This window comes from Athene cunicularia (assembly GCF_003259725.1).
Source record: "Athene cunicularia isolate RWA chromosome 15 unlocalized genomic scaffold, athCun1 chr15_part1, whole genome shotgun sequence".
Lineage (NCBI taxonomy): Eukaryota > Metazoa > Chordata > Aves > Strigiformes > Strigidae > Athene > Athene cunicularia.
In genome coordinates, this window is record NW_020799121.1 from 13,149,120 (window position 1) to 13,176,006 (window position 26,887).

The 26,887-nt window shown below is 42.0% G+C and overlaps 1 protein-coding gene across 6 annotated transcripts in view; it reads right to left on the minus strand.

Annotated features, from left to right (window-relative positions):
• The window catches only part of KDM2B (lysine demethylase 2B), a 116,449-nt gene that overhangs the window by 79,528 nt on the left and 10,034 nt on the right, over window positions 1-26,887 (minus strand). For 5 of the 6 annotated variants that reach the window (XM_026859723.1, XM_026859722.1, XM_026859724.1 and 2 more), the window contains exons 3-5: window positions 26,408-26,454; window positions 8,587-8,765; window positions 5,625-5,731 (exon numbers count right to left, since the gene is read on the minus strand). In XM_026859723.1, the coding sequence (XP_026715524.1) occupies window positions 5,625-5,731; window positions 8,587-8,765; window positions 26,408-26,454 (333 nt within the window). Of the gene's footprint in view, window positions 1-5,624; window positions 5,732-8,586; window positions 8,766-12,230; window positions 12,250-26,407; window positions 26,455-26,887 lie in introns of those variants that run through there. The other variant, XM_026859727.1, reaches the window with a different exon arrangement.

Consider the following 26,887-nt stretch of genomic DNA (forward strand, 5'->3'; position numbering starts at 1 on the left):
GGGGGGGGGCGGTGGCAGAGGGGCCGAGCGGGCTGGCCGGCCCCGTGTCTCCCGGGTGACAATGGTTTCTTTTGTTTTGCAGCGTAATTTGTGGCTTTGGGTTACAGGGCCCCAGTGTGGGAGTGTTGCTGAGTGCGGGTCAGGCCGTTAGCCTGCGGAGTCGCCCAAAGGTAGCCATTGTTTCCTGCCGGGTCCTTGCAGCTCCCGCTTGCAGATGCTGTGAGGCGAGGCCTGGGAGAAAGGGGACCCCGGCAGAACCGCCCCCCCGGCCCCCTTTTCCCCCGCAGGAGCGGGGCAGCAGGGCTGGGGTAGCCAGGGCTTCCAGCCTGGAGTAAAAATAACCGCCACCTATCAAGACCAAATAGTAACTAATCATTAAACAGGGTGCGGGCGGCAGGCGCTCCAAAAGCACATGAAAGACCCGGTTCCTGCCCTGAGGGGGTTACGATCTGAGTCAGTCAGACATAAACAACACCCAAGATAAGAGAAAGCCTATTTTCTGCGAGATGCGCCGGCGATTTTGTGAAGCGACTGCAAATTACACTCACAGATCACGCTGGGACCAAAGGAAGGGGCAACACTTTTCCTCATCCCACCCTCGCCCGGGTCCCATCCGAGGTGAAACGCCAGGCTGGTGTGCGCGGGGTGGGTTCACACCTCGGTGTACCGCTGCCACGAGTGGGGACTTCACAGGGAAAGCGTTATTTACCTTCCAGCCGTCAGATTTTGGCATGAACAGCCCACGTAGAGGCTCGGCAGAACTGCACCCAGCTACCATCTCAGGCTGCCTGCAAGCCTCGTTGCTGTGGCGTGTGTTCAGCTACCGCTGGGAAGGTTACCTTTGAACTTTAAGAATGAAGAGGCCTCTTTTTTTTTTTTTGATTGGAAGGTTAAATTTCTGAGAAGACAACCGCCACTGCGAGGAAATGAACCAAGCTGCCAATTCACAGCGAGCTGGGCCCGTCAGCCCCTGGAACAGCGTTTTGGTATCAGTGAGAACACGACTCGTTTCTCCGTCCCTGTGACATGGCTCCAAGCTCACCACAGACCATTTTAAATGCTGGAGCTTATTTCAGTTACATGTGTGACACTGCAAGTCCTCCAAGCTCTACACAAAGGAGGATTTGAGACTAATGCAGTGACTTGAAGACATTAAATTTTATTTACTTTGCTAGCTTGGAAAGTTTTAATAAGAACTTGGGCTTATTGGTCTAAATTTCTTGTACTTAATTATATTTATAGAGCAGTTTTGTATCAAAAGCAAATCACAAATTACATATAAAGCGCATAGAGTATCTCACATGCATAAGACGGCATCAGGTCGTGTTGCAGGACCTGTGAGCTCCCTCAATTCAAAGGGCAATCTCTGTCTCCAGAGGCACACCCTCAGCTTCTAATTAGACCACAGCTCAGCAGAGTATTTTAGCATCTGTTTAAATCCATCCCTACTTAGTAAAGGAATTAATAGAAAGGAATGGATGGCTGAATAACAGCCTAGGAGAGGGAATATAAGGCTGAGTACATGGTAACAGAGCATCATCCTTCTGTGAACAGGTAGATGTTTAATGCAAAATACCCCATCCTTAACTGAAGGACAGCAGCAATATAAAGACCTATTATAGCAGTGCTTAGGTATCTTAAGTAATAGGAAGAATCTTGAAGGGAAAAAAAAAAAAGGTGTTGTAGTGAGAGAGGCTTTCGTTTTCATTTGTTCCATAGCACAAACTTTATCAAGTTGTTAGAAGTGCCTGTTACTATTTCTATAGCCATCATGTCCTGGCACAGCAGCTATTTCACTGCCACTGCTTTGGAAATAATCTTGCAAGGCTACAAACACAAAACCTAATAAAGGGGATAATAATTCCAGCAGGACTGTTTTGATAAATGAGAAATCAAATTAGTACTTTATTTTTTGTTTGATTCAGGTTCATCTGTATCCAGATTGCTTCAGTCCTGGTTGAATTTAAACAGAAAACTAAATCTGAGCTTGTTCTGAGCTACCTGAAAATAGTTATGGTGCACCATGATGAAAGGAAGCACTTCTGAGCCCCGTTCAGTTTCCTTTTGTCACAGTTTCCTACCCTTAGGATTTGCAGTACCACAGACATCTGACGGGATCTAACAAGCTTCTGCCCCTAAAAGGTGACGTTAGAACAGTGCTGCCTTTTCCTCCTACCTTGGCTCCTGGTTACACAGCACGCTGCCCGCTCTCACGCAGTCTCCCACGTTTGTGCAGCCCTTTGCAGGAACTTGCACCCAGGGATGTGAAAGAGGAGAGGCAGGAGCAGGTCTCCTCGGTAGCAGTGAGCTGCTCGCTCAGCTCACCCCGTGTCTCGTGGCCCTGCACCTTGTGTGAACTGAGAAGGGGTTTGTCGATGAGCCCACTGCTGTGGTTTTTTTTCACACTTCTGCACTGCCCTTCAGTTGGCGCAAACATTTATGCAGCCATGTGGTGGTTTGGATGGCCTGAAAAGTAACCAATTTTTCTTCTTTATTTCCAAATCGGTTTTCAGCCAGACCAGCCCCCAGTCCAGTTTACTCTGCAGCTGCACAATGGCGTGTTCAAGTGATGAGGATGGAACAATGTGGGCATAGGACTGTTTTTTCAGGGGCAATGCCAACTTATACCAGTTTGAAGTTTGTCACACTACAATCTCAGCTAGCCATCCCCTTAATTTATGTTGGTTTACTGCTTAAGAGGTGGTACTTGGAAAGTTTTATATATTTTTGACATAAACCATTTCCCCACTTAATTCAGTCCTCTAAGGCTCCTACTAGGTAAGTAGTCATTTACTTACAGACAGAAAAATAACCTCATTACCCAGAATTTTTAAAAAAAGTTAATGGTGCAAGTCCAAGTGAAAGCCAGGGCGGTCTCCAGCGCGCGTACTGCTCCTGGTAACTGAAGCAGCGCAGCAGATGGAGCGTTCTCTAACTTCACTCCCAGCACGGAACTTGACGTGCAGGAGCCAAGACAGACATTTGTGTCTGGTAATGCCATCTGTGTCTGCAAAACCGCAACGCTTTCGCTGGAGTGCTTTTTGTTTATAGGGAACACGTTAATGGTGGGTATTGCATACTGCAAACTCTTAGTATTATGAGAATGCTAAGAACAAGAATGAAATGAAACAATCCCATTTCTGAGCAACAACAGTCATTAAGAAAGCATATGAATATTGACGATTCACATAAAAGAATGGGCAGCATGAAACAAGTGACAGCACTGACATTTAGCTCCACAACTGAACACGATCTCTTTAATAAGGGCTTATACCCTCTGGGTACTCACAGCAATAGGTGGGACTAATATCTGTACAGGAAAGGGCCAATCTGAATTTCCAAAGATGGAAAAAGCTAATCTCTTGAGGAGTTCATATTTTAACTGGACAAGTTCACGGAAAAGAAGTCTCTTGAGAGTCACTAAGCACACAGAAACCACTTCCACCTCAGGATAGCCCCTGCCTGAACTGCAGAGCGTGGAAGTTCAGAAGATAATTTTAAGAGGTGGCATCATTTTATGCTCACGCTGTTCTTACACTCCTCCCAGGGCATCTATGACAGCACCCAACAGCAGACAGGTCACTGAGTGCCATGGATCTTTGTCCTGATCCAGTACAACTTCCCTTGTACTCCTAGACTGTCAATGTTTGTTATTGCTTTTATCTTTGTTGCTTCTTCAGACTGATGAGGGGTTTGTGCCAACAGTGCTGCATAGCAGCTTTCTCTAGTCTTTATGCCAGATGATGCTCACTAGCAACATCCTCATCCCTCCAGCTGCATCACCCTTGCCTTTAACTCTCATGCATGGTAACTCCTTTTCCCCACATCAAACTCCAATGTCACACTGCAAGTGCTTACAGTCTTTCACTGTTTAGCTTTCCTCTACCTATCACATCTACTAGTTTATCAAGCTGTCAACCTCCACCTTCACTTTGCCAGTGACAGCAACCTCAGTGGCTCTGTGTCTGCTTCTTCATCAGGCATCTCCTTCCTTTCTACCAGGCCATCCCCCACACATGGGAAAAGCTCCATGTCAAAATCTGTTGAATTGCTACTTCTCTAAAATCCCTCTTTGAAACCTACCATCTGGCATTTCATGATGCAAGTAGTGAACTGCAAGAATATACTCTGCTTTTTCTGCTAAATTCTGTTAGTCATGTTGCTACCTTATCCTTTAAACCATCTCTGCCTTGCTTTGTTTACTTGTTACATTTTTTTCAGCATCTGGAGTGTGCCTGCTCTAGGAGAGGGATCGTTTTCTTTACTTCTTAACATGTACAATCCATGAATTCTGAAGCCCTGAATCCTGATTTAGTTTCTTAGCTCTAGCAGATTATAAATAATGTTATTTTATAGACTAACCACTTGGGAAGCAAGTTGGCTGGGTTCTATTTTCTGCTCTGCCACTGACTTACTGTGTGACCTTAGGCAAATCACTTAGGACATTTCCAAACGCATATGTGAAATCTGGCACTCCTATCCAGATCTAGTTACCCTAACAAGTATCTTACACCTCAGAACTTGGGAGTATCTTTAGCTTCCACTGAAATCGATGGTGCTGAGCATATCGTAGGACCAGGCTTCCCCATGATGCCTGCCACAGAGGCTCCTCTATTATGCAGACCTTTACCTTCCAAACTGTTTATTTTTACATAATGAGAGTAAATGCTGTATATCACTTTCTTACTGCCCACTCCTGTGTAGATACTGGTACCAATTTATTTGAGACATTACAGTTTGGAAGGAGTTCTGAGCGATTTGTAAAACACTAGAGGTTGGTTCAACAGCAGAGCCCGGGATGCGCCAGCATTAGGTCTGGCCAATAGAAAATGCCTCTAAAACAGAAACAGCAGTGAAGGGCTTCCAGGATTCTATGGTGCTCATCAGCCATACAGGTCAATAGCTATTATACCGTTAACAGTAATCCTTATCTCAGTGGTAGTAATTCCTATGAAACTTACAGTGCACATTTTCAGGCCCCCAAAATAGTTCCCTTTTCCCATCATCATATAAAAAGTTTCAAGGAAGACATTCAAACAGAAGAAACAGGAGAGGTTATGCTATCACAACTTGCCCAAAAAATTAGACCCAGGATAGGCAGAAGTAGGACAAGCCACTCTGTGTTTGGTCTCAAACCTGCCCTGAGCAGGTCCCCCAAACCAAGAAACACGGCCTATATAATCAGTCCAGTATTTGACCTTGCTGTTAAAAAAGTCAACAGAAAAATAAAATGGCATGAAGGGCAGTGATGAGTTTTTGGGGAGACACATACCTATTAAAAATGGACTTCAAGTTCATTTCACAAAGCATCTCTCAGCTAATAATTTTGGAGCCATTAATAGTTTAGAACCTGGGAAGGATCTGAACCCAGCCTACAGAAGGACTTTGACTCCACTGTGTGAACTGTGTGACACAGCTGCATCCTGTGAAGTGATTTCTTTGGAGAGTAGTTTTGGAGAATTTACTATGTAAGGTCAGTCTGCCATATTCAAAACAGAGTTGCTCAAAACTGAAAAATGAAAATGCACTTTTCAAAGAGATTTGATTAAAGATTGTATTCAGTAAACTGGAAATTAATCAAGGAGGTCAAGAGTAGAGGTTTTTAAAGACTTCAACAAACTTACTTTTTCACTTTGGGGTATTTCATCTCTGAAATAGCATTGGTAGCATCCGTCTGTCTCGCCTTCAAATGCTGTGGCCACATATTATCCACCCAGTCAACCAAGTCCACCTGAAAGCCCCACCAAAATCAACTGTTAGTTACTGAACACATGGCAGGATATACTTCTGTTGGATAAAACTCTCAATGACAAAAGCAGCAGATGCTCACAGACAGGAAGAACCTCAGTGTTCAGCAAAAATCCTATGGACCCAAATGTAAAGTGCAGCACTTCAGCACAACTCAGCCCTCTAAAACCCAGAGTAAGGAGGGGTTTGCAGTCAATTTAATTGGGTGCCCACCCGCATGCTCACCTGTGAGCACCTTCTCTTGCAGCATCACCTGCTGTCTGTATTCAAATGCATTTTTGTAGCCAACAGCCTAGAAATTGCATTTATTAAAACACAAACATAAAAGAGATTATACCATTCCAATACCTTACATTTCCACGAACTTTATCACCATTGTTCTGGCCAAATTCTGATTTGAATAATTACATTATTGCCTACTGTGCACTTCCTTCATTGTTCTACTTGGACATAAAACTCACCAAAGTTCTTGTCCCAAAGCCGAACTTTTAGGAAGGGTGGGCAGGAGAAAACAGCAGAAGCCAAACAATTGGAAACATACTGCCAGCAAGTTGAGGAAGAGACAGAAACTAAAGATTGTTCAGGGACACTGAAACACAGCTCCTGGTGCTGGGTACCTGAGCACGAACTGCAATCTGTCCATCACAGCCACAGCAGGGACGAGCCTGTGACTCCTTCTTTGGTCTGTTTTATGATGGTGCCTGTGCTAGATACCCTTAACGCTCCCTTCTGGTTAAGCAAGTGGATCACATGTGCTAGATTTCAAAGCAGGGGAAAACACCAAACAACTTGGAAAGTCCAACGAGGCAAGCTGTAGTGCTGCGTTTGGCCACAGTGTGGCTGTACACCCCGACCCAGCTCGAAAAACGCGTGAATGAACCTCCATTTATTGGTCAATAAGGACTGCAAGACCTATCCCAGGCGTTGGGTGACAAAGTTGTCCTCTCGCTGTGTGCAGCAAGAACAGAGAAGTCCAACTCTGTCATCGTTAACACCCCACTTAGCCTCCTGACTGCTGTATCTTTTTAAAGGCCCACCCAGGGATGTTATTTGGATGAGTCAACTCAACTGTTTGTATCCCCAGAGGATTTTCATAACAGGGCAATTAGCACATGAAATTCTTGCAGATTGGGGCTGATCCCTATCTGTTTCTCCATCTGCACCAGGTACTGTTGATAACACACAGTACTCTGAGAAGAGGCAAAAGGAGATAATGCAGCCAGTAGAAATAGAACCAATTCACAATTGTATGTGAAAACAAAATTGATGGTTACTGCCCTGATTCTGAAATAATTCCCACATCCTGATATTGCAACCCACAGTTTTTACACAACAGGGAACATGTATCAAGTATTTCTGCCTTACGTGGGCTAAAAGAGCTCTGCAGAATTCAAGGGAACCACTTATACAAATATAGTATTCAACTAGTATCTGACTTTATGTACTGGACCTCCTCTCAGCACCCACTTCCCCAGCACCCTCTCTTCTATTCCCAAGTACCTAATGGGAATGCAAATCTCTCCTTCAGTGAGATCCAAATATTCCTGGTTTTACAAACAATTGTGCACTCAGGCTGTATTAAACAGATACGAAGTATTCATTTACATGTAGTAACGGGTACCTAATTGCATTTTTCAGTTCTGAGCACCCGGGAATTTTGCACAGATGTTTTAAAAGCTCACTGAGCATGATATGCTTGGGAAAACCAGGTTCAGTTGAACACCAGAAACTCCCCAGAGCACTTCCAAACTACCCGCTAGTGCCTGAATGACAGCAGAAACCTGCAAAACCTTCTACACATGTGCTTAATATTCGATTTGTGATACGTAACAGAACACAAAAGCCTACTTAAGAATCACTTCTACACATCGGCAATTAGAACTGGTTTTGACCCATTCAGGCAGAAGTGTGGTGTTTATGCATAGGCAAGGGATGTCCCCAGTAAAAAAACCTGCTGGTATAATGGGAATAGCATTTAGAAATGAAGAGAGCAGTGTCTGAAAACAAAACATCATAGAGCTATAGTTTCATATCCAGCAGTGCCTTGAGCATCCAGTGCCACGAGCAGGTATGGAGGGAACAAGCAGCACATGCATTCTACTTTGAGAAGTTCCTTTGTTCCCTCATCAACTGCCCAGCGTCCTGAGGAGACACTCTGAAACCTCCAATGCCATTTCCTTCATCACTGTGTATTACTAAGCTGATACTCTAACCCTCACCCACACATGGTTACACCTTAGTGCTAAAAGAAATAATCATTTTTAATAAGGTCACAGTTTCACTGCTGGTGACTCCATTGGGAAACAAAATCACAAGAGCCCTTTACCTTTAAAAAATGTTTACAAATATACCCCCTTCCTCTGACACTGCCGATTCTGGCAGTGATTACACTGATTTAATTATGTATAGATTTCAACATTTAATACACGTGGTTGCAACCTTTTTGCTTTGGAGCCTCCTGAACATTTTTTAGTTAATAGGAGGGTTCATATATAAGGAATTTAAGCTTCCTGACAATGTAAGCCTCCTTAGAGGAGGAAAAACAATAGAGGTGTATTTAATTTTGGATGGAATTTCCCCTAAATACCTGAGAGGAACTGGGTATCTGTGAAAATTGCATGATTAAGAGCTCATCAGGTACCTAATTCCTGTAAATTAAGTTCCACTATCAAGAAGACCAGCTTCCTACTTAGGTAAAAATAAGATTCTAATGCTAAATGGACAGGAGTTACAGGTACTTCACATTACCTTGTTTAAACTCCATGTTTTATTTCTTACAACGCAACCAGTGACTGGGAAGAAACTGAAAAGAAACACCATCACCACAGGATCCCTTACCACATTGGGGCGCTTGACAATGTTCTCCAGCTTCGTGTGACTGAACTCCAGGCTGATGACATTGTAGAGTTTTTCACGCTGGGCCTCTGGTGTTTCATAGTATCTCACAAATTGAGACATGCTCATTTCAACACCCTTCTGCGTGTTCACATCCATCACATCCACTATCCTTCGGCTTCCTGCAAACACACAGAAACAGTCTCAAAACATCTGCCTTGGCTTTATTTTTTTAAGTATATATGTGTGTGTGTGTATGTGTGTATATATATATATATATACACACACGTGTATGTATGTACATTATTATGTATATATTTATAAATTCTCAATGACTGCAGGGAAGCTGTTGTTAGAGGACAGGAGACCAGCGTCGGTCCCTCCATGGGTCCTGAGCAACTCAAACAGTGAGCAAGGAACTAACTTGAACTCGACATTTTGCCCAGTATGACACTGAAGAAGTCACCTGGTGTCTCTGCTGCACAGAGATGGAGAGAGTAGTTTCCTCCTTTACGAGAATTGACACAAGCAGATGTACATTAAAAACTATGAAGAAGTGATACAATACAGTAGCAGGGGGCACGCAAGACAAATAGCTCTCCAAATCATACTCTGCAATTTTCTAAACATCCATATGCCTCTCAAGATGCTTTTACTCATGTACAAAAATTATCCATAAAGAGCAAACTGCCTTGCATCACCGGATGCTATAAACTGCTGAACACCTTACACAGATTGCTGAGTATTCTCAACTCCCGCCATCATCCATGGAGATGAAAGCACTAAATGCCATAGAAGAGTGAGCCCCCACTCTGGATCTCTCAACAAAAACTACAGGACATACTTTCAGCTTCTCAAGTGGCAGACATACAAGTCTCATTAGCACCAGAATGTTGAACAGCAGTTTTAGTCGAGCCTTCAGCTTTACACAGATTAATCCACAATCTTCTCTTCGTCCAACTGGAAGGTTTCACCTCTCCCAGCAATTTCATCATCCTAATTAGCAGTTCATTTGTGTGTGAGCAAACCGGAGCCCATGAGAGACATGCCTCATTTCCAGGAGAGAAGGATTCCAGCAAACAAACTCGCAACGCTTCCAAAAAATCACTCCAAACCCATTTTCACTGCCGAAGAAATAACTCGAAATAAATTGCATTAAAACAAAATGGAGGGCCGATATACGCCATCAGAGGGAATTATTAATAATTACAGCACCTGGCCTATTGTGTGCTTGGGAGCAGTATTTCAGCAAGAGTGATAGTTTGGATTGCATCACTCCATTAAAAACATCCTCAGCCGCTGATAGCAATGACAGTGACAGATGTGATAATGATTCTGGAAAGGAACTCAAGACCATAAAGCTTTGTAATCAAAAAGAAAAATTTATACAGTGTAAATCTGGAATAGTCCCACTGGCCTGTCAGTCACACTCCTCACTACAAGGCCGGTGAACAGGATTTCATTCTTAGTCTGAGCTCGGGACTGTAAGTAGTGTTGCCACCTTGAGGCAGGATGGGGAGAAAGTTCAGTTATGTGTGGAAAAGCACAAGAGTCCTTAAATTTGGTATCTGCATGTTTGCAAAGACATACATCAAATCTAGCTTTGGGTTGGGGTTTTTTCTTGTTGTTTTTTTAACTGTTAACTTTACTATCTAGGAGGAATAGTCTATTTTCAACTCTATAGGTTACCAATGGGGATGAAGTCCTGTTCAACAGCTCCTGAATACGCATCAGACTGATTTCTGGCTTCCAGTGCCTGGGATTGAAGCAACAGCTACAGCCCAGAGAGGTTAAGCAGACAGATGTCAAAAAATTGTATCTGAAGGACTGCATGGCAGAGTCTGGGATCTGCCATGTTACAGTCTAGATTTGATCTCAGCTTTGCTGAAAGCAACCTTGTATAGCCTCCCAATTATCCCTTCTGTAAGAAAAATCAGCAGTTACCTGATGAATTAAAAGTATGAGGCTCAGTTCAATAGCAGGTTTCTTAAATGCACATGACCATCAATTATGGGCAGAAGAGCTAAGATTTGAATTGATAGTGTCTTGACTTCCAAATTAAAGAGTAATTTGAAGGGATGTTTTTCTCTTAAACCACAGTACTATCAAACAAGCCCATACATAATGATTCCTGGAGTACCGCTCGCAAAATTTGAGATGTATGAATTACAGGTTAACAGCTTTGTGCTCGCTGCCCACTTCCTAGCGGTTCTGGCTTACTGCCAGCTTCATCTCTCCTGAAAAGATTCAGCTCTTTCTTCTATCTCCTGCCCCTCAGAGAAGGTTAAAAAATATCATCCAGAAGGGGAGACAGGTAAAGAACAAGGGAAAGAAACACACAGAGGCTCCGAAAAGCGGCGGCAGGCTGAGAGATCTCAGGTCAGGTTGGATTTCTGAACATCTCTGACATCCATTTTACTTGATGTACCATTTCTGTTAACCACTTCCTAGATAATCCTCTTGCCACGCTCTCATCCTGTCCTCTAAGAAAGGACCCCACTCAATCAAGCCCGATGCAGCTCACCAAGTCCCAGCAGGATCTCAGCGACGCTGGCAGCCTCTTGCCCTCATACAGACCATATTCCTCACTCACTCAGCTCATCACTCGCTGTGATGGATTAACATACACCTGGATCCCTAGCTGGCAAAGAGCACCTCTTACCGCTGACATGGGAAGCTTCAGTGCACCACGCATCACCTCAGCCTTGGCTTCCCAGTATTTTTTTTCCAGTATAACTCTTGACTGGAAAACGCCTGGACAGTGTGGGATTAAGAGGTGTTGTTTCCCCTCCTGCAGCAGATGTGACTCAGAGGCAAAGTGGTGATGCTAGAGTTCACGGGAGGGGATTTTACAGCCTAAAGGAGAAACATCTTCCTCTTCTATTGCTGCTTACTCATCAAGCACAAGCGAATCCCCAAAGAATCACAAAGGCAGTAACTAAGAAACAAGCTAGCGCCATCTTTGACAAGAGGAACAAACAAAAGCAAGAAGGAGAGGGAAAAATCAGTTGCAGAAGCTGGAAAATAAAATCAGTCAGGAAGAGCTAGTTAAGAACTATGTTGCATTTGAAACCTAAAAAAAAAAAAAAAAGGAAGTTACTGCAGCCCACGTATCACTAAAATCCACAGTAAAACTAAGGGGAGGGAATAGCACATACACTATCTGTTCCCTTTATTTAGAGGCCCAGTGACCAAGATGCTGTAAAGGTTTTAACAGATTAAATTCTACAACATTATTATATGCTGCAACACCAGTATTTTATTTTTTTTTACACAGATATGGACATCTAGAAGAAAAATGACTTGTGCAGAGTCCCTGCCTCCCACTGCCCACCCTGTACAAGTTGGTTTGGTACAGAGATTTGCTCCCCTCTGTTTTGGGCTGCTTGGCAAAAATACTTTGAGAGCAACAGGGAGGCAGACCTTGTCCTCTAGTCAGAAAGAGAACTGCACTTCGCGAATGCACGTTACACAGGCACCCTCCCCGCATCAGCAAACGCTTTCACAAATCACAGCTTCTGCAAGTCCACCCCAGAGACTTCAGGAGTGATGGGCTCCAGCTCCGAAGTCATTCAGCAAAGGTCTCATCAACGTCTCCTGCAGAATTTGCACCCACACTTTGTGTATAGAATATTGTAACAATTTACCAGAAAAGGAACAGTGAATGGGAAATTCTGGGACTATAATAATCTCCTCTGGAGTCCAACAGTTGCCATTTCCCAGTTCTAAAAATGTGAAGCACTGCCTTCCTCTGCCTTGACCTGAAACAGCCTCAGACTTGCATTACCCAGGCTACCAGACTCCAGTCTTCAAAACAGCCTGCTCTTTGCCCTGATGTGGATTCAGCACTGCTGTCAGCCGCAGCAGAAGCAAGAGGTGGTCCATTAGCAAAGCAGACATGAACCAACAGTAGAACATGAGAGACGCACAGGAACTGTGAATCAGAAGTGAAAATTACACCAGTGTTTTCTAGGCTGCTGTCTCTTCCACAGCGCACCACCAGCAGGAAAAGGTGCGACTCTCCCACTGCAGAGGAAAGAGAGAATGTCCTTTCTGTAAGAATGATTATCGAGCCTGTCCATTAAGAGGATAAAGCTACCTTGGGGGAATATTTTAACCCTTTGTGACTGAATTAAGATCTGTGCCCAAGGTACAATATAGCATCTACAACCAGAAACCAACCTCAAATGCCAAGGGACAGGCCTGCAGGTCCTTTCTAATCTTTATGCTTCTTACTGGGAAAAAAAAAAACCCTTGATTTGTAAAGCAGGATTTCTGGCAGAGCCTTAGGAAATCTGTTAGCTTCACTAGTGGGTTAATTGCACCTAAAGACTGAGGCTTTGACTTGCATCCTGGTTAATCCCTCCGGAGCTCCCGGAGCTGGAAAGCACGTATTCATCTGCTACCCACAGGAGACTATTATGATATTCCATCCTAACTGGGAGGGACGTGAATCAGAGCAGAAAGTCCTTGCTCAAGAGGAGCTATTCACGACATTCCCAGTGTTTCAGACCCAGGATAAGGACAACTCAGGAGAGACACGTACCAATACCATCGCTCCCAGATCCACCAGAGGGCACAGAAGAACAAAGGGAAGTAAGAGTCCAGCTGGGACACTTGCACACATCTCTGCCCCACACCTCCCAGTTAGTTTTCTCACCCAGCATTTTTCCCAGCACAGCCTGGTCCACCATGAAACAAATATCCACAAGCCATCCAGCTCCCTGTTTGCAGTGCTCTCTGTCTTTCCCCTTTACACCCCTCGCCCAAGTATCTGCCCCCCACCCAGCTCCCCAGCACACGCACGCTGGCGGCAGAGCAGGAGCCTTTTTTTAAATTATTTCCTTCTTATGGAGATGTAAAGCTATGAGCACTTGACATGTACCTTCCCCCTCCTTCCCCTCTTCCGTGTCTGCAGCTTTATCATTTGGTATAAAACTGCCAAATTGCAATAACCCATGTTATTAGTTTTTTTCACGCAACAAAAGGTAAGGTATTTAGAGCATGTCCTCAGGAAGAGCTTAAGCCAGCAAAAAGTCTTAAGCCTTAATGCTACAGGACTAGACTAAAGAAAGAGGCTCAGGGCAAATAATGTGTTTTAGTAGCATTATATAGAATCAATTAGTATCCTTACATCTACCCAAAACATAAACTGTAATTTTCCAGTGATGCTTTGAAATTTCAGCCAGTGAAAACCACAAAGAAACAAAAATAATCCATATACAAAGAAACATTTTACTTTTAGTTTTTCTACAGTATTTAAATGCTTTAACCTGTAGTACAAGCATACTCCAGGTAGCTGAAAAGACAGAGCTAGCACACAATAATTACAAAAAGGAAAATAATACAAGTTCTAAGGCAAGTGGGAAGGGATGTAACTTTGTTGAAAATCCTATATTTTATTTATGTACCAAATCTATTTTAAGACTATTGATGGTTCCCTAAAATGTCTCAACATAAAATATATTTAACAGTAACATAAAATACAGGAAAAATGTTATAAAAATTAAATAATTTCATGTTAAGAACATTTTATAGTATCATTGTACTCTACACTATCAAGAGCATCTTTGCATACTAAGAATCCTTCAGAAATTAAATTCTTTCATTAAGTGACATGTTAATCTGACAGTAGCAGAGTTCTTTATTTTCCAAAAGCCAAGTACAAAGGAGCATTGATTGGATCAATGCAATCTATTCTCCTTTTATGTTTAGAAAAGCTGCCTCTGACACAAAACCACACCCCAACAAGGAAAGGACAATTTAGGGTTTTATGGCTTTATTTAGATACTTTCTTGTGATGTGCTCCTCTAGTAATATCAATAGTGGAAAGAAGAGTGTAGCTGTGCCCAGGGCATCTGGCAACGCGGGACAGAGCCCAGCCTGCAACCCAGCAGCCAGCTCCTGGGGATGGAGCTCACCTCTCCACCATGGAGAGGTTTTGGGAGATGGCTGAGATGATTCAAAAGCTCCCTGCTCTGCCAAGGTCTCCCCTCCCAGAGCCTGTCCTGGCTCTGCAGCCTTGACCTCTCGCCTTGACCCTGGCACTCCTCCAACTTTAGGGCAAGCAAATAGAGATTACTAAAATATCAGGAAAATATTTTCCGTTTTCTAGTTTTCTGCTGATAATCAGTGAAGGATTAGGCATGCACCAAAGCTAAAGCAGGAGAAGGACCTTGGGAGCAAGAGCCAGCACAGCACAAGCAGGAGTGAAAGAGCCAGAACTGGGAGGGAAGGCTGCCCTCCTGAAACCTCATCACCAGCCGGTAACAAACAGCACGGCCTGGATTCTCCTGATACTTGGCAACTAGGGAATAGAAGATGACCTTCAACTACCATTCATGTTACCAACTAACTTGTGAATTAGATCAGCAATCCTGCAGCCCTCCTTTGGTCTAGACCGGTATTTAAAGGTGTTCCATCAAAGGGTCGGCAACACCACCACACATCTAGTATCCACACTTGAATGAGGACATCTGAAGATGTATATAGCTGTGATTACATCAAACCCCCAGAACATGCTGATATTAATATGTACTTCTACGTAACAGCATAGCTACACTTGAAAGTCATTTTGGACTAAAGTAAATTATGCTGGTAGAGCATAACAACTACCATGAAATATTTAGGATTTTGGGTGCTATTCCTCCAGATTAAGACAGCTCTTTTCTAGTTTGGATGAGCTAAGGCAGAGGATGCTTATTGCACAAGAACAGTGTGACTACAGGGAGTTATTCTAAAATAGCTGTTCTGGATAATTTTTCCTCGTGGACAACTCATTTTTAAATCCATTTCTAGACAGAGACTTTGAGACGACCGTGACCACATCAACACATCAGCTCAGTTTCACTTTCATGTTTTGACATAATGGAAATACATTCTTGTGAGAGGTTGAATTTTTATCATAACGTTCATTCAAAGTGAATTTACTGCTGTTTATATCCGGACATGAACATGATTGTTTTTAGCAAAACTGTCCCAGTTTAACTTAGATTTTTTTAAAGAGTTTGACTGTGTTAGGGAAAGGACAAACTTAAAGAGAGCTTAAACAGGAAGCTCAGCTCTAAAAATAGAAATGGTTCTACTTCCAAAATGGCAAGTCAGCGGACATGCTAAACATAGGCGAGTGTTATAGTATTTCATTTTTATTTCTAAGAGCCAAAAAAAAAAAAAAAGCATAAAGAGGGAGCATCAAATACCTTCTTTTTATTAATTTTATTGCACAAAAGCCCTAATCATGGATCAAGGCCCACTCACCAGGCACTCTTCTGACACATAGCTCCCCAGTGGAAACTCACAACAGAGGCAGAAGGCTACATCCATCATGTTTTAGCCCAGCATCAGTTAGTGCTGAAAGCTAAAACAGCATTAAAAAAATTATATATAAATATATTCCTCCCCCTCTCTGCAGGGGAGGAAGACTGTGACTTTTCTGCCAGTTCAACTTTCTGAACCACCTTACTGCAAGGAAGAGCAAAGCCCATGCCAGCACACAGGAAGGGGATAGCAGAACAATGCCAGAAGTGGGGAAGTGGAGGAAGATAATGAACAGGACACAAATTTAGACTTGCTTAATTAGTATGGCAAAAAAAAATAAAGTTGTTAGATGCAACGGGTAGCACGGGGAATAGCGACACCATACCAGGGCACATAATAGGCAGCAACAGCAGAAACTAGATGCCAGTTTAGATGAAAAAAGATGGTCTGGCATCAGAGCACAGTACTGGAATTAGAGGGACAAGTTTCTATTTCCAGTCTATCAGGAACACTGGGTAAGTTTTAACCTCTCTCTGCCCTAGATCCTGGTTTCATGATACAAGCTGTTCACCAATACTCAAGAAACTGATGAGGCTTAAATAATTTTTTTAAGTGGGGTCAGCTCCCTGCCTGCTTCACAGCACAGTTCCACAAAGATCAGGGTGAGGGATGTGCATCCAGCACCAGCACTGGTGGCTGCAGTGGAGAATCATACAGTGACACTAAACCCTAGTCCCAACATCCCTTTCTGATATTACAGACTGGAGCTTTTCTTCTTCAACAATAAGTTATTTAAGAGGCACAAACCCAGTGCATGTTCAATGAAGCAATGTCCTCTGAAAGTCTGCAATATGCCACTTTATTAATATAGAGAGATTTGCACTTTACACGTGCACTGCTCTACCTTAATATCAGTGGATGCCAAAGTCCCAAAGGATTGCTTCAGAGCTGCTACAAACCACTTTAATTTTCAACAAATTAGGTGGAACCCTCAGACTGTAGGAAAATCACTAATGTAACCTTCACTTGAAAAAAAAATCCATTCAGAAACTCTGAAGTCTAGTTTCTAATTTTAATTCTACCCAGGAAAGAATACAGTGCAGCTCCACAATTCTGTAATTCTTCCTAGCCCTGAGCAAACACAGAGCAGAGAGAACAGTTCAGAAATCATATTACGTTGTCTGATGAATATACACAACTGCTGGTGTCCCATAAAGAACGAACAGAACCCATGATAAACAAACAAAAACCCACCTGTCAAGTCCTACTGGTCCTGCTTACAAAGTATGTTGATCTCTATCATTATTGGTTCATGGGTGGTAAGAGTATCCTAATAGCACTTGCTCAAGTCTGGAAAGATTTATCTGTACTTCCACACAAGCTACTATGAGATTAGGGAGTAAAATCAGTCCTGTACAGCAAAGTAGCCTCATCAAAGAAAGAGGGATACAAAGAAAACAGGAGAGGTCGCTCAAAGGAAAAGAAAGAAAAGACGACAAAGACAAAAGGATGAGCCAATAGGTCTCCAGTGCTGTACTTGGAAAAGAGAAACCTGCTAGACATAATTGGAATGAATCACTTCAATAAAACAGTGCCTTGTTGGTTTGTTGTTTTTTTTTTTTTTTAATTGTCCAGATGTTTCCTCTTTGTAGTTCTTATATTTAAGAAGAAATGCAACAGCTAGAAGTCTGGCCAGCTCACATCAGCAGTGCTTATAGACCCCTTTGTTGATAGGCCATTGGTTTGACTCCATCCTAGCTTAGAGACACTTGGAAGTTATCGTTTTCTGTGGTAATATTTATTTGCTGATTTTAGTCAAGGTCTGACTTAGCAGATTTCCCAATTACAGAGATGCTTCGGAGCACAAAGCACGTTGGCAGTCCCAACAGCATGACTGTGAGGACATTTGGAACTTGATTTTAAAAACAAAGTCTTTTTAAAAAATAGTGGGAGATTTTAAATCAAGTTTTGGCCACAAAGCAATATGATGGAAGAACTGTTTGTTTTTATAAAGACTGGATCTCAAACACATGTTGTTGTAATACTGCAAATAGCCTTATAACATCTGAGACAAATCATTGGCCCTGACAGACACTGCTTTCTGATTTTTCCTTTTTTTTCCCCTTGAAGAAGTTTGTAGCCAGGTACATTAACTCAGCTCCCTTAAAACACAGGTTCTGGGTTTGTATCCTCAGACCAATGGGAACAGCACTGACATGCAATTATTTACAGTCACTTCTGAGGAACGTCCAAGCTCAGCCTCATCCTGCAAGGACCCATCCTTATTCTCCTGCTGCTGGATCCCCCTGCTCCTCTCAGCTATTGGAGATGGACTGTCTCTTGCGGATCCGAGTCCCTTGATGAATTTAGGGACTTGCAGGATCCAGAGACTGAGGTACCCTCAATCGGAATCCTCACAGGCTGAAGAACATGTTCACAAGTTGGTTTTTTTATAAAACAGCGTAGACATTGGCCTTCCAAACCACAACAATGAGGACGCTTTCATTAACTCAGTTTTGGTTAATACTCCAACAACAGTCCCACTTACATGAAAAAGAAAAAAGCAGAACCCAGAGATCAAGCCAGGCACAGATCACACTGTGGGGCACGAAAAACCCCATGAGCAACACGAGGAGAAATCTTACAGCAAATGTAAATATTTCATACAAGTACACCACCACCCCCCTCCCATGAGATCAGTGTTGACTCCTCTCCCCTAGAAGACCCTGATCTACTGTGGTTTGCAAAATTTGGACACTAGGAACAGAGCAAAGACCTCACTGCTGCCTCCTTGTCCCTCCACACAAGATTCCTGGAGATCCAGCAGCTAACGACTCCTGACTCAGCTCTTCTGCTCTTCCAAACGTGCCACTCGCATTCACAGGACAAATCCCTGCACAGGGGGAGAACCATACATCTTAATCAAGACTTGGATGCAAGTCTGAGGGCAGACTTTTGCACTTCCTTTGAGCAGCCTGTTTAATTTTGGGAAGCACTCCTTACAACAAAGTTTCTCTAATGAGCCTCCCTCCTAACTCCTCTCGGTCTCCAATTTCACAAACTTCCTTGAAACAAATGGAGCGTTGCTCTATAGAAAAAGCAACACTAGGTCCCTATTCAGCAGAAATGATGGAAAGTTTTCTGAACTGCAGTGTGTGGCTGCTTTGTCCTTCTTTTGTATCTGCACGGCTAATTTTCTTTCACAGGATGGAGAACTGTACATTGATTAAGACAAAATTTCCCCTACTTGCCCGCAGACCACACTACAAGCCTCTCAACTCGCTTTGTAGTTCAGTGTGAATTCAACCATGATACAATTTTCAGAACGGATCAATTCGAGAGGGGGAGCAAACACGCGGGAGGAATGAACCAAAAAATCACTAGGAAGCAGTTACTCAGAGACAGTTATACGGTTTGCTTTCAGCTTTTTTGAGTAGCTACTAACTAAAAGCAGAACATATTTGCACAGCCAACTTGGGAACTATTGTGCTAACACACCAGAAGAAATGGATGTTAATATAAAACAAAATGTTTTTCTGCCCTCCCTCCTGCCTTTACCCACCTGATCTGCAGTCACCACCACCACAATTTTCTCTTCTGTGGAGACACCACTTATCATTCTTGATGGAGTACTGAATTAAATGTACACATATGTATATGCATTAATCCATAAATATGTGTACAGTTTTTAATATATTTTAAAATCACAATTTATAAACCTAGAATAATCATTACCTACAACGTTTGCATCTCCTTCCCTTCCCCTTTCATTATCACCTACTTCCAGAAGTATGGATTAGGGGGTCCTTGCCTTTCTGTGAAGTACCTGGCATGTATATTCTCATTTTAGCTGGAGTTCCTGGGGACTACAGCAGCATGTGTATTTAACAGAACTAAAATAGCTACCTGAAAGATACAGCTTATGGCTGTTACATACACTTGATGGGTAGAAATCCTTTCTGTCTCAAGTGAATTTAAATTATTTAAATCAGCCTGCTTACATTAACTAGTAAGGGAACTTGTTCTACCCCATCTCAGTCCCATGCACAGCAAAGGCCATGGCTCACCACTCTCAGTACATCATTTATCATTTAGAGGAAAACTTGAAGCTGAGAGTCCCCAAATTCTGTTTCCAGCACCACACTGAACAGTCACCTGAGCAGATCATTTCACCTTTCAACCCAGTTTCCACCTGGGAAAAGAATGCCACACTATTTACTGTGCACCATTACACTGGTAATTGCAGTTACTCCTACAAGGAGCAAAATGTTGCAGTGCCAAACTTCAGAAAACTTGCTTGGGTCTCTTCCCTGTGAAAAAAATAAACAAACCACTTAACAGCCAGTGAAATACTCCTCTGCAGGTCTAATTGCTTCCACTGATCTTAAAAAATGGTCAGCTGCTCACTTCAGTGCAGTACGATGAAGTCCTTAACATCTTACCCACTCAGTGAATAAACCATGAGCAGCTGTGTGACTGCACACAGCATCTCCTCCAGAACCGGTACTTGTCAGCAGCACAAGGGAAGGCTGACCTGCACTTGCAGGGCCAAACCCCCTATTTATCACACTTTTCCCTTTAAAACATCTGGGATTTAATGATGTAATTTATTCTATTATCTTTCGACACTGACACCATGATTATAAACTCATAGTTGAGGCAGAGACCTTCACACATATTTCTTTAAACACTCAATTTGCAACTGTTTTGGGTTTTTTTTTTGGCTCAGCTCCTATTTTTTTGGTGTTTCTAATGAGAAGACAAAACCCAGCAACAATCAGGTATCTCTTCAGCTACTCCCAGCAAAGAAAGCAACGCGATATGTGGAGCCTTGGTTTTCCTTTCACCCTTTGTCTTGGAGATCAAAGCCTGCTGCCAGGTCTTTAAAGATTTGACAGAATCACAGAAATCAAATATTGAAATGATCTATTAGGTCCCATTTTGTGCATCATCTCCTTGGGCCAGATGAAGATTGCTCTCTGCAACAGTTTCTGGAGCTTTGTCATGTTTGCTTTTTACTGCCATACCTCAATGCACAAATTTTATCACAATTAAAAGCTTTGCTGCTTTCAACTCTACTTGGGCTCTTTATACAAGATGAGAACACCAAAGCCTTTCAACACAGTTTGTGAACACAGCAACTAAATGAAGGGAACCAAACATTTTCTATCCATGTAAGCATTATGGCCCAGTCTAGTCCACAGCACCAGATTTTAACAACAAAATACATGACTAATGATACATTCTTCACTGCTCCTACACTTATTTTTTTAATTCCATAAATAAACCCTTAGTGAGTTAGTTAAATAAAATCAATCAGTGAGTTGATGTCAGTTGTTAGACCACCCCATGAATAGTGTAAGTCCTGTACTTGCAATGTTCCCACTGATACAATGCCTGGCTGGGCACGGTGAATTCCATACAACAATGCTGCTGATCCTACAGAAGTGACCGCTGTGGTCACAACTTTAACCTCTTCAGCCCAGGGATCACAATAACTGAAAGTCTCTTTTCTTTCTTACAATCCTCAGTAAGTTTTGAAATCACCCCTTTTGCCACTAACCAGTATTGAAGGTTGGACTTTGGGGGTGTATAATACATACCTTGGCACACAAAGCTACACCAGCCTGTAGAAAGAGGAGGTGATACACATTACAGAGCCAGCAGCACCACTCAGGTTTATTTAGTGGTTTATTTAGTTTATGTAGGTATGAGTATAAAAGCTGGGATTCAGTGGCCATAGTTCACCAGCCTGTGGCAAGCCAACTGAAGAGAGGTCAGCTAAAAATAAAAAATAAAAGCAAATATATCCAGACTAGCCATTACTGTTTAGATACAGACACCAAGGCTTGTGCAGGGACTCCACATCTACCCAGGGAGTTCCTGGGCAGACTGTGACAACCCAGGAAGACAAAGGCAGTGCAGACATCAATTACAAGTCAAAGGGCGAGACACTGCAGATGCCACAGAAAAGCAGATACTCTTTTAAATTCAATCAGTGCTGACCCAAGCAAACCACTTAAAGAAAAAAAAAAAGTAATCAAAGAAAGAGAAAGGAGCTCAGACTGATAGACTGATGCACACATTCATGTACACTTCCTCCTTTTCTCTCCTTGATATGGTTCATAGCTTCCAAAACTACTTAGTGCTCCCTTCTTCAGATCGTATAGTGTCTGTGAAGAATAATATCAAGACAAAAATCAAACAAATGAAAAAATGGAATGCTTGGCTTTCTGACATCAAAGACTAAAATAAATGATTGCATTTGGTCCTTGAATTCAGGAGCAGCAAAAGCTGGAGATGGTCAACAGCAACCACAGAAGCTTTCGAACAGCTTGCTTTCCCCTTGCTCAGCCCTAGGTTAACGCTGCAAGTGTATGTCACTGGTTCTTTAGTGTGATTAGCATAAAGCATTCACACAGGTATGTACGTCTGTATGGAGAGTCAAGTGTACACAGCTGGGAAAACATGCTTTCTCTTTTCTGCCCATCTGTGACAGACACCCCCCCATGCTGTGGCCCAGAACCACTGTTGGTGGAAGAAGCCAGCACAAGAGGCCTGGAAAACATAAATTATTTCTGTATAGCTGCCTCTTCTGGACACAAGCAATAAGTCACTCAGAATGACACAGTCTGAGGAAAAATTAGTAACAGCTATTGTGCTGTCCCAGCACTTACCAGTTCATATACCTGTTACTCCCCATAATCAGTTCTTCAGCTAGCTTGACCCCCTTTTTTTTTTTTTTTTTTTTTTTTTTTTTTTTTTTTTCTTCTTTCAGTAACGACACTTCTGGGGTTTTCTAGGGAGCTTTGTGACTTACATTTACATGACTAGCAGCCAGGAAAAAAAAAACCAACAGTGTCTGAGAGCCCCACCAGTAGCCCTAGCTGGGAAAATCCTTGAGATACACCATTTAATGGTTGGAAGCCTGACTCTAGTTACAGAGAAAAAGTAGTGGTCAATGGGGACAACAACTCTGAACTTCTAGGAGCCCTTAAAACAAAGGACTAGGAGAGCATCAAAGAAAAAAAGGGCATAAACCAAGATACTATGCAGAACTGAAGACAATTTCAAAAAGTTTTGGAATAAAACAAAGCCCCAATACTTACTAGTTACTGCTCTGCACTTGTTTTTTTAAGTAGTCCATATGCATATACTAACACCACCAATACACAGCATGGCATGCCAAGAGTGAAAAATAAGGAGCCTGCAGAAACAACTGATCAGACTTTTAGTGCAGATGTGGCAGATGTTTAGAGAGCCATTAAGAAAGTCTATGATCCTCTTAATCAAATTTTAAATCAATTTATGAAGAGATGACAGTGACATTGTGTCCTTCAGAATTAGCAATCATATCCACCTTAGACAATGAAATTACAAAGCTTAATAGTTATTAAATTACAACAGAGTTTTTCTTTTTTCAAGAGTTGTCTCAGGTTCCCAAGCAGGCCAGCAATTCCTCTCTGCTTCTCCATTTGTATTCTTGGCTCACAGCCATTTCAGAGATCAGACAAATTCCAACTGCTGAAATTAATCCACCATCTCAGGTTTAAAGAGTATCTAGGATATCTTTCATATGGAGGTAGGAGTCTAAGTTATGGCCACTATTCCAACCGTGCAGTTTAAAGTGTTTGCTCTTTAATGTAAAGCTACTATATGGGAAGAGTGTTTCCTCCATACACGACACATAGGTGCACACTCATGCACACTAACATGCAAGTCATAAACAGGTCATAAACATTACCAACCTAAATTACAGCTGGTATCTGTATTTTTTAAGCAATGAAAACAAGAAAATCCAACAAGCAACGGCAATATTTCTTTGGAAGTCTGGCAAAACACTAAAAAAAATTAACCATAAATGATGATCAAAAACCCCACTTTTTTTTTTTCCCTCCTTAATATTGCCACAGACTACAGTTCTTAAAGAGAAATTTTAAAAATCTGGGCACCAACTGTTGTTATTTCTTTGTGACTTATAGGTACTCAGATACGGAGATGATACAACAATCACATTAGAAACAGAAAGTAAGATTTCAGAGTAATTTGAGACCAAAGGTTCAGTAACTTCCTATGGAATTTTTGTGCTTTGGAAAAACCCAGCACCATCTCTTTAAAATGTTCTATAACAAATGTGTTTCCCCCGATTCAAATAAGAAAAGAGAACAAATGACAGGCTTAAATAGCACCAGCATACTATAAGGACAAGCGCTTCAAAAGACAAGTTTACAGAGAACACAACAGTTTTCAAGCTATGTTCTCTCTCTGTCAACTCCCACACACATTCAGATGCAGAGTTATGATCATTCCATTTCACGGTCACAAAACATCATTCCCCTCCCAGGTTCAGCAAGGCCTTGAAAAAGTTTTGAAAACACTGCGCTTCAGAAACGCAGATACCTGGAGGTTCGGGCAAGAACCACCACAGGAGATGTTAATAAAACAAGGCTTTTCATCTGCTTTATTTGAACATTAGATGCTGAGTGTAACATATCTATTAACCTAAAAGTAGAAAAAATTATCAGCACTGATAGGCAATAGGAAAATTGCTCACCAGTGTTTCCTGAAGTCATTAGCAGGTAATTTGGAAATCTGGCATGGAGACAGGAATTGTCCCCATGTGCTCTCAGTGTCAATGTGCCTGTTACAGCACAAATTCCACAGCGACAGAAACGATTGGCCATAAGAACCATGATTTTTCAGGTATAACAATCCATTTCCCAAATATTTTCGATCTTTTGAATCAAAGTTTCCACCTGTGATGCCAGAAGTCATCAACGGTATTAAAAAAAAAAGAACAGGTGACAATGTTCTTGACCACATCACAGGCTCAGTACAATGACTCCAAAGAGAGTTTGTCCAAACACAATAAAAAAAAAAAAGAGCCATGACTTGCAGTATCTGGCCAAGAGTATATACATGGATTGTTGAACCAGCTGTGAGAAACAGCGCACTTTAACATTAAAGTTAATCTCAAAGTTAATTACAATTGTTATTTCTGTTCCATTGTTTTATAAATCTACTTGTATTTATAAATATCCTCCCGCTTTGCTGGCCATGTACACAGGAATCTCCACACCCCCCCTAATACTTCAAAGTACATCAATCTTGAGGAAATGCAACTCCCATACTTTGACTGTTGTACAGAAAAAACAATGTCGTTATGCAACACTATGATGTTACAAAACATCTCAAAGTCAGACCCTCAACTTCAGCCGTTTCACAGACAGAAATGGCAGTTTATCAGCTTTGCAACAAATTCACAGAAAACTGCAAACTGCATCCAGATGATTACAAGGTTTACACACAAGGTTCCTCTGCAGCAAAGAGAGGTATTCTGGACCTACAAACGTGCACATACAGGTATTTAGGAAATCCGTAAAATTGAGGAATTCCAAGTACCCTCATATTATTTCCTAATTTAACTGCAGATCGACCAACAGAAATACTACCAAATGGCACTTCCCACACCACTTCCCTAACATTTTCTGCCAAAGAGGTTTGGGGCTTCCCCCCCCCTCCCGCACTGTAAATGGTCATAAATTAACCAACATTGCCAAGTTTTGTTTGTGAAGAAAGGTTATCAGAGATAACCCCTGTCTCAGAGATAACCTCAAGTGAGCAGAAATGAGGCACAAGTTCCTCTCCTCTGTTTTTCTTAACTACATCTTTTCCAGACTTGATATTCCTATTGATTATTAAACTCAAAAGTAATTTTCAAAAATTTGTCTTTGAGAATGCAGCAGTTAGGCTAATTTAAAAGATTAACTCCACAACACAGGGAAATAAACCCAGTAAATTCTAAATAGCAGGAATGCAGTTAAAAGTCTCTGTGAAGGACTGAAGCTAACACATCCAAACCTCAGCTAGCTCCACAGCAACGACTTCACAGTGCAGTATCACTGTTCAGTAACAATTTCAGATAAACAATAAATAACACATCCATCTTCAGTAAAAGCAGATTTCAGAGAAACATACAGTATAATCTCCTACTCAAAACGTCGCTTTTCTTAAGAGTTACAAAAATTTCTTTTGCAAAAACTGTTAGGAAACATTTGATGATTACAGTCACCACTTCCCTGGTTTGTGTCTTATCAGAAAGACAGGCAGTTTGCAAAGCTTTGTGCTCAGTCTCTCTTAGCAACCTTTCCTCAAAGCACTGACCTGGCCTGACACTGATAAAGACTGCGGGGAGAGCACAGGCAAAAGGTGATACAGCTCCAATCATACCTTTTACAAACAGATGCTCAACAACAGATTAAAAATAAAGGAACTTGATCAATAGAGCTGCCGCTTTCCAGGATCACAAAAGTGTTTGTAGGACACCTGTTAAGAGCAAAAGCATTCACTCTCTTTCCAATGTCCAATTATCCAGCATGAGATCAGAGTCCGGTCAGCACAACCACTAATTAGGGTTCTCTCAGCCTTTTTAATTTACAAATTGCTTCTCCATGCCTTCTCCCAGATTCTGAGAGTTATCACAAATGTCTACAAACACAACTGGACAAGTATTTCAAAGCAATTCTGTTCTGTATAGACTTAATCCAGTGCATTCAAAATAACTTACCCACTAATAGCTTCACATCTCTGACGGTGAAATCCGGGTCAGGCATTCTATAATTAGCAAAGAAAGCAATGTTAAATACCGTCAAGATAAGTATGGGTACACTTTCGTTACCATAATAAAAGAGAAATAAATGTATAGTGCTCTTTGTCCATAATGCAGTAGGTAGAATCAAGCGAGGCCTCTCTGAAGTGTGGACAGTGCAAGTTTTAATGACATACATAACATCTTTGCATTGGCAAGTGTACAAAAGTTTCTCAGAATGAAAGAGGAGAAGAGGTGTCTTTTCAAGCACTCTCTAGCAGCACTGGAGTGGGAGGGAAAGGAAGGGGTTGGGGGTGAGCTCAATCAAATCCTAAACCTTTATAGCTTGTTCCCGCTAAGCAACTTGCAGTGGTTTGCAACTGGTGGTGCCTCACCGATATTCCCCCAAGGTGAGCATGATCACGTATGCCACCAGGTACAAACTGAGGCATAGAGTGG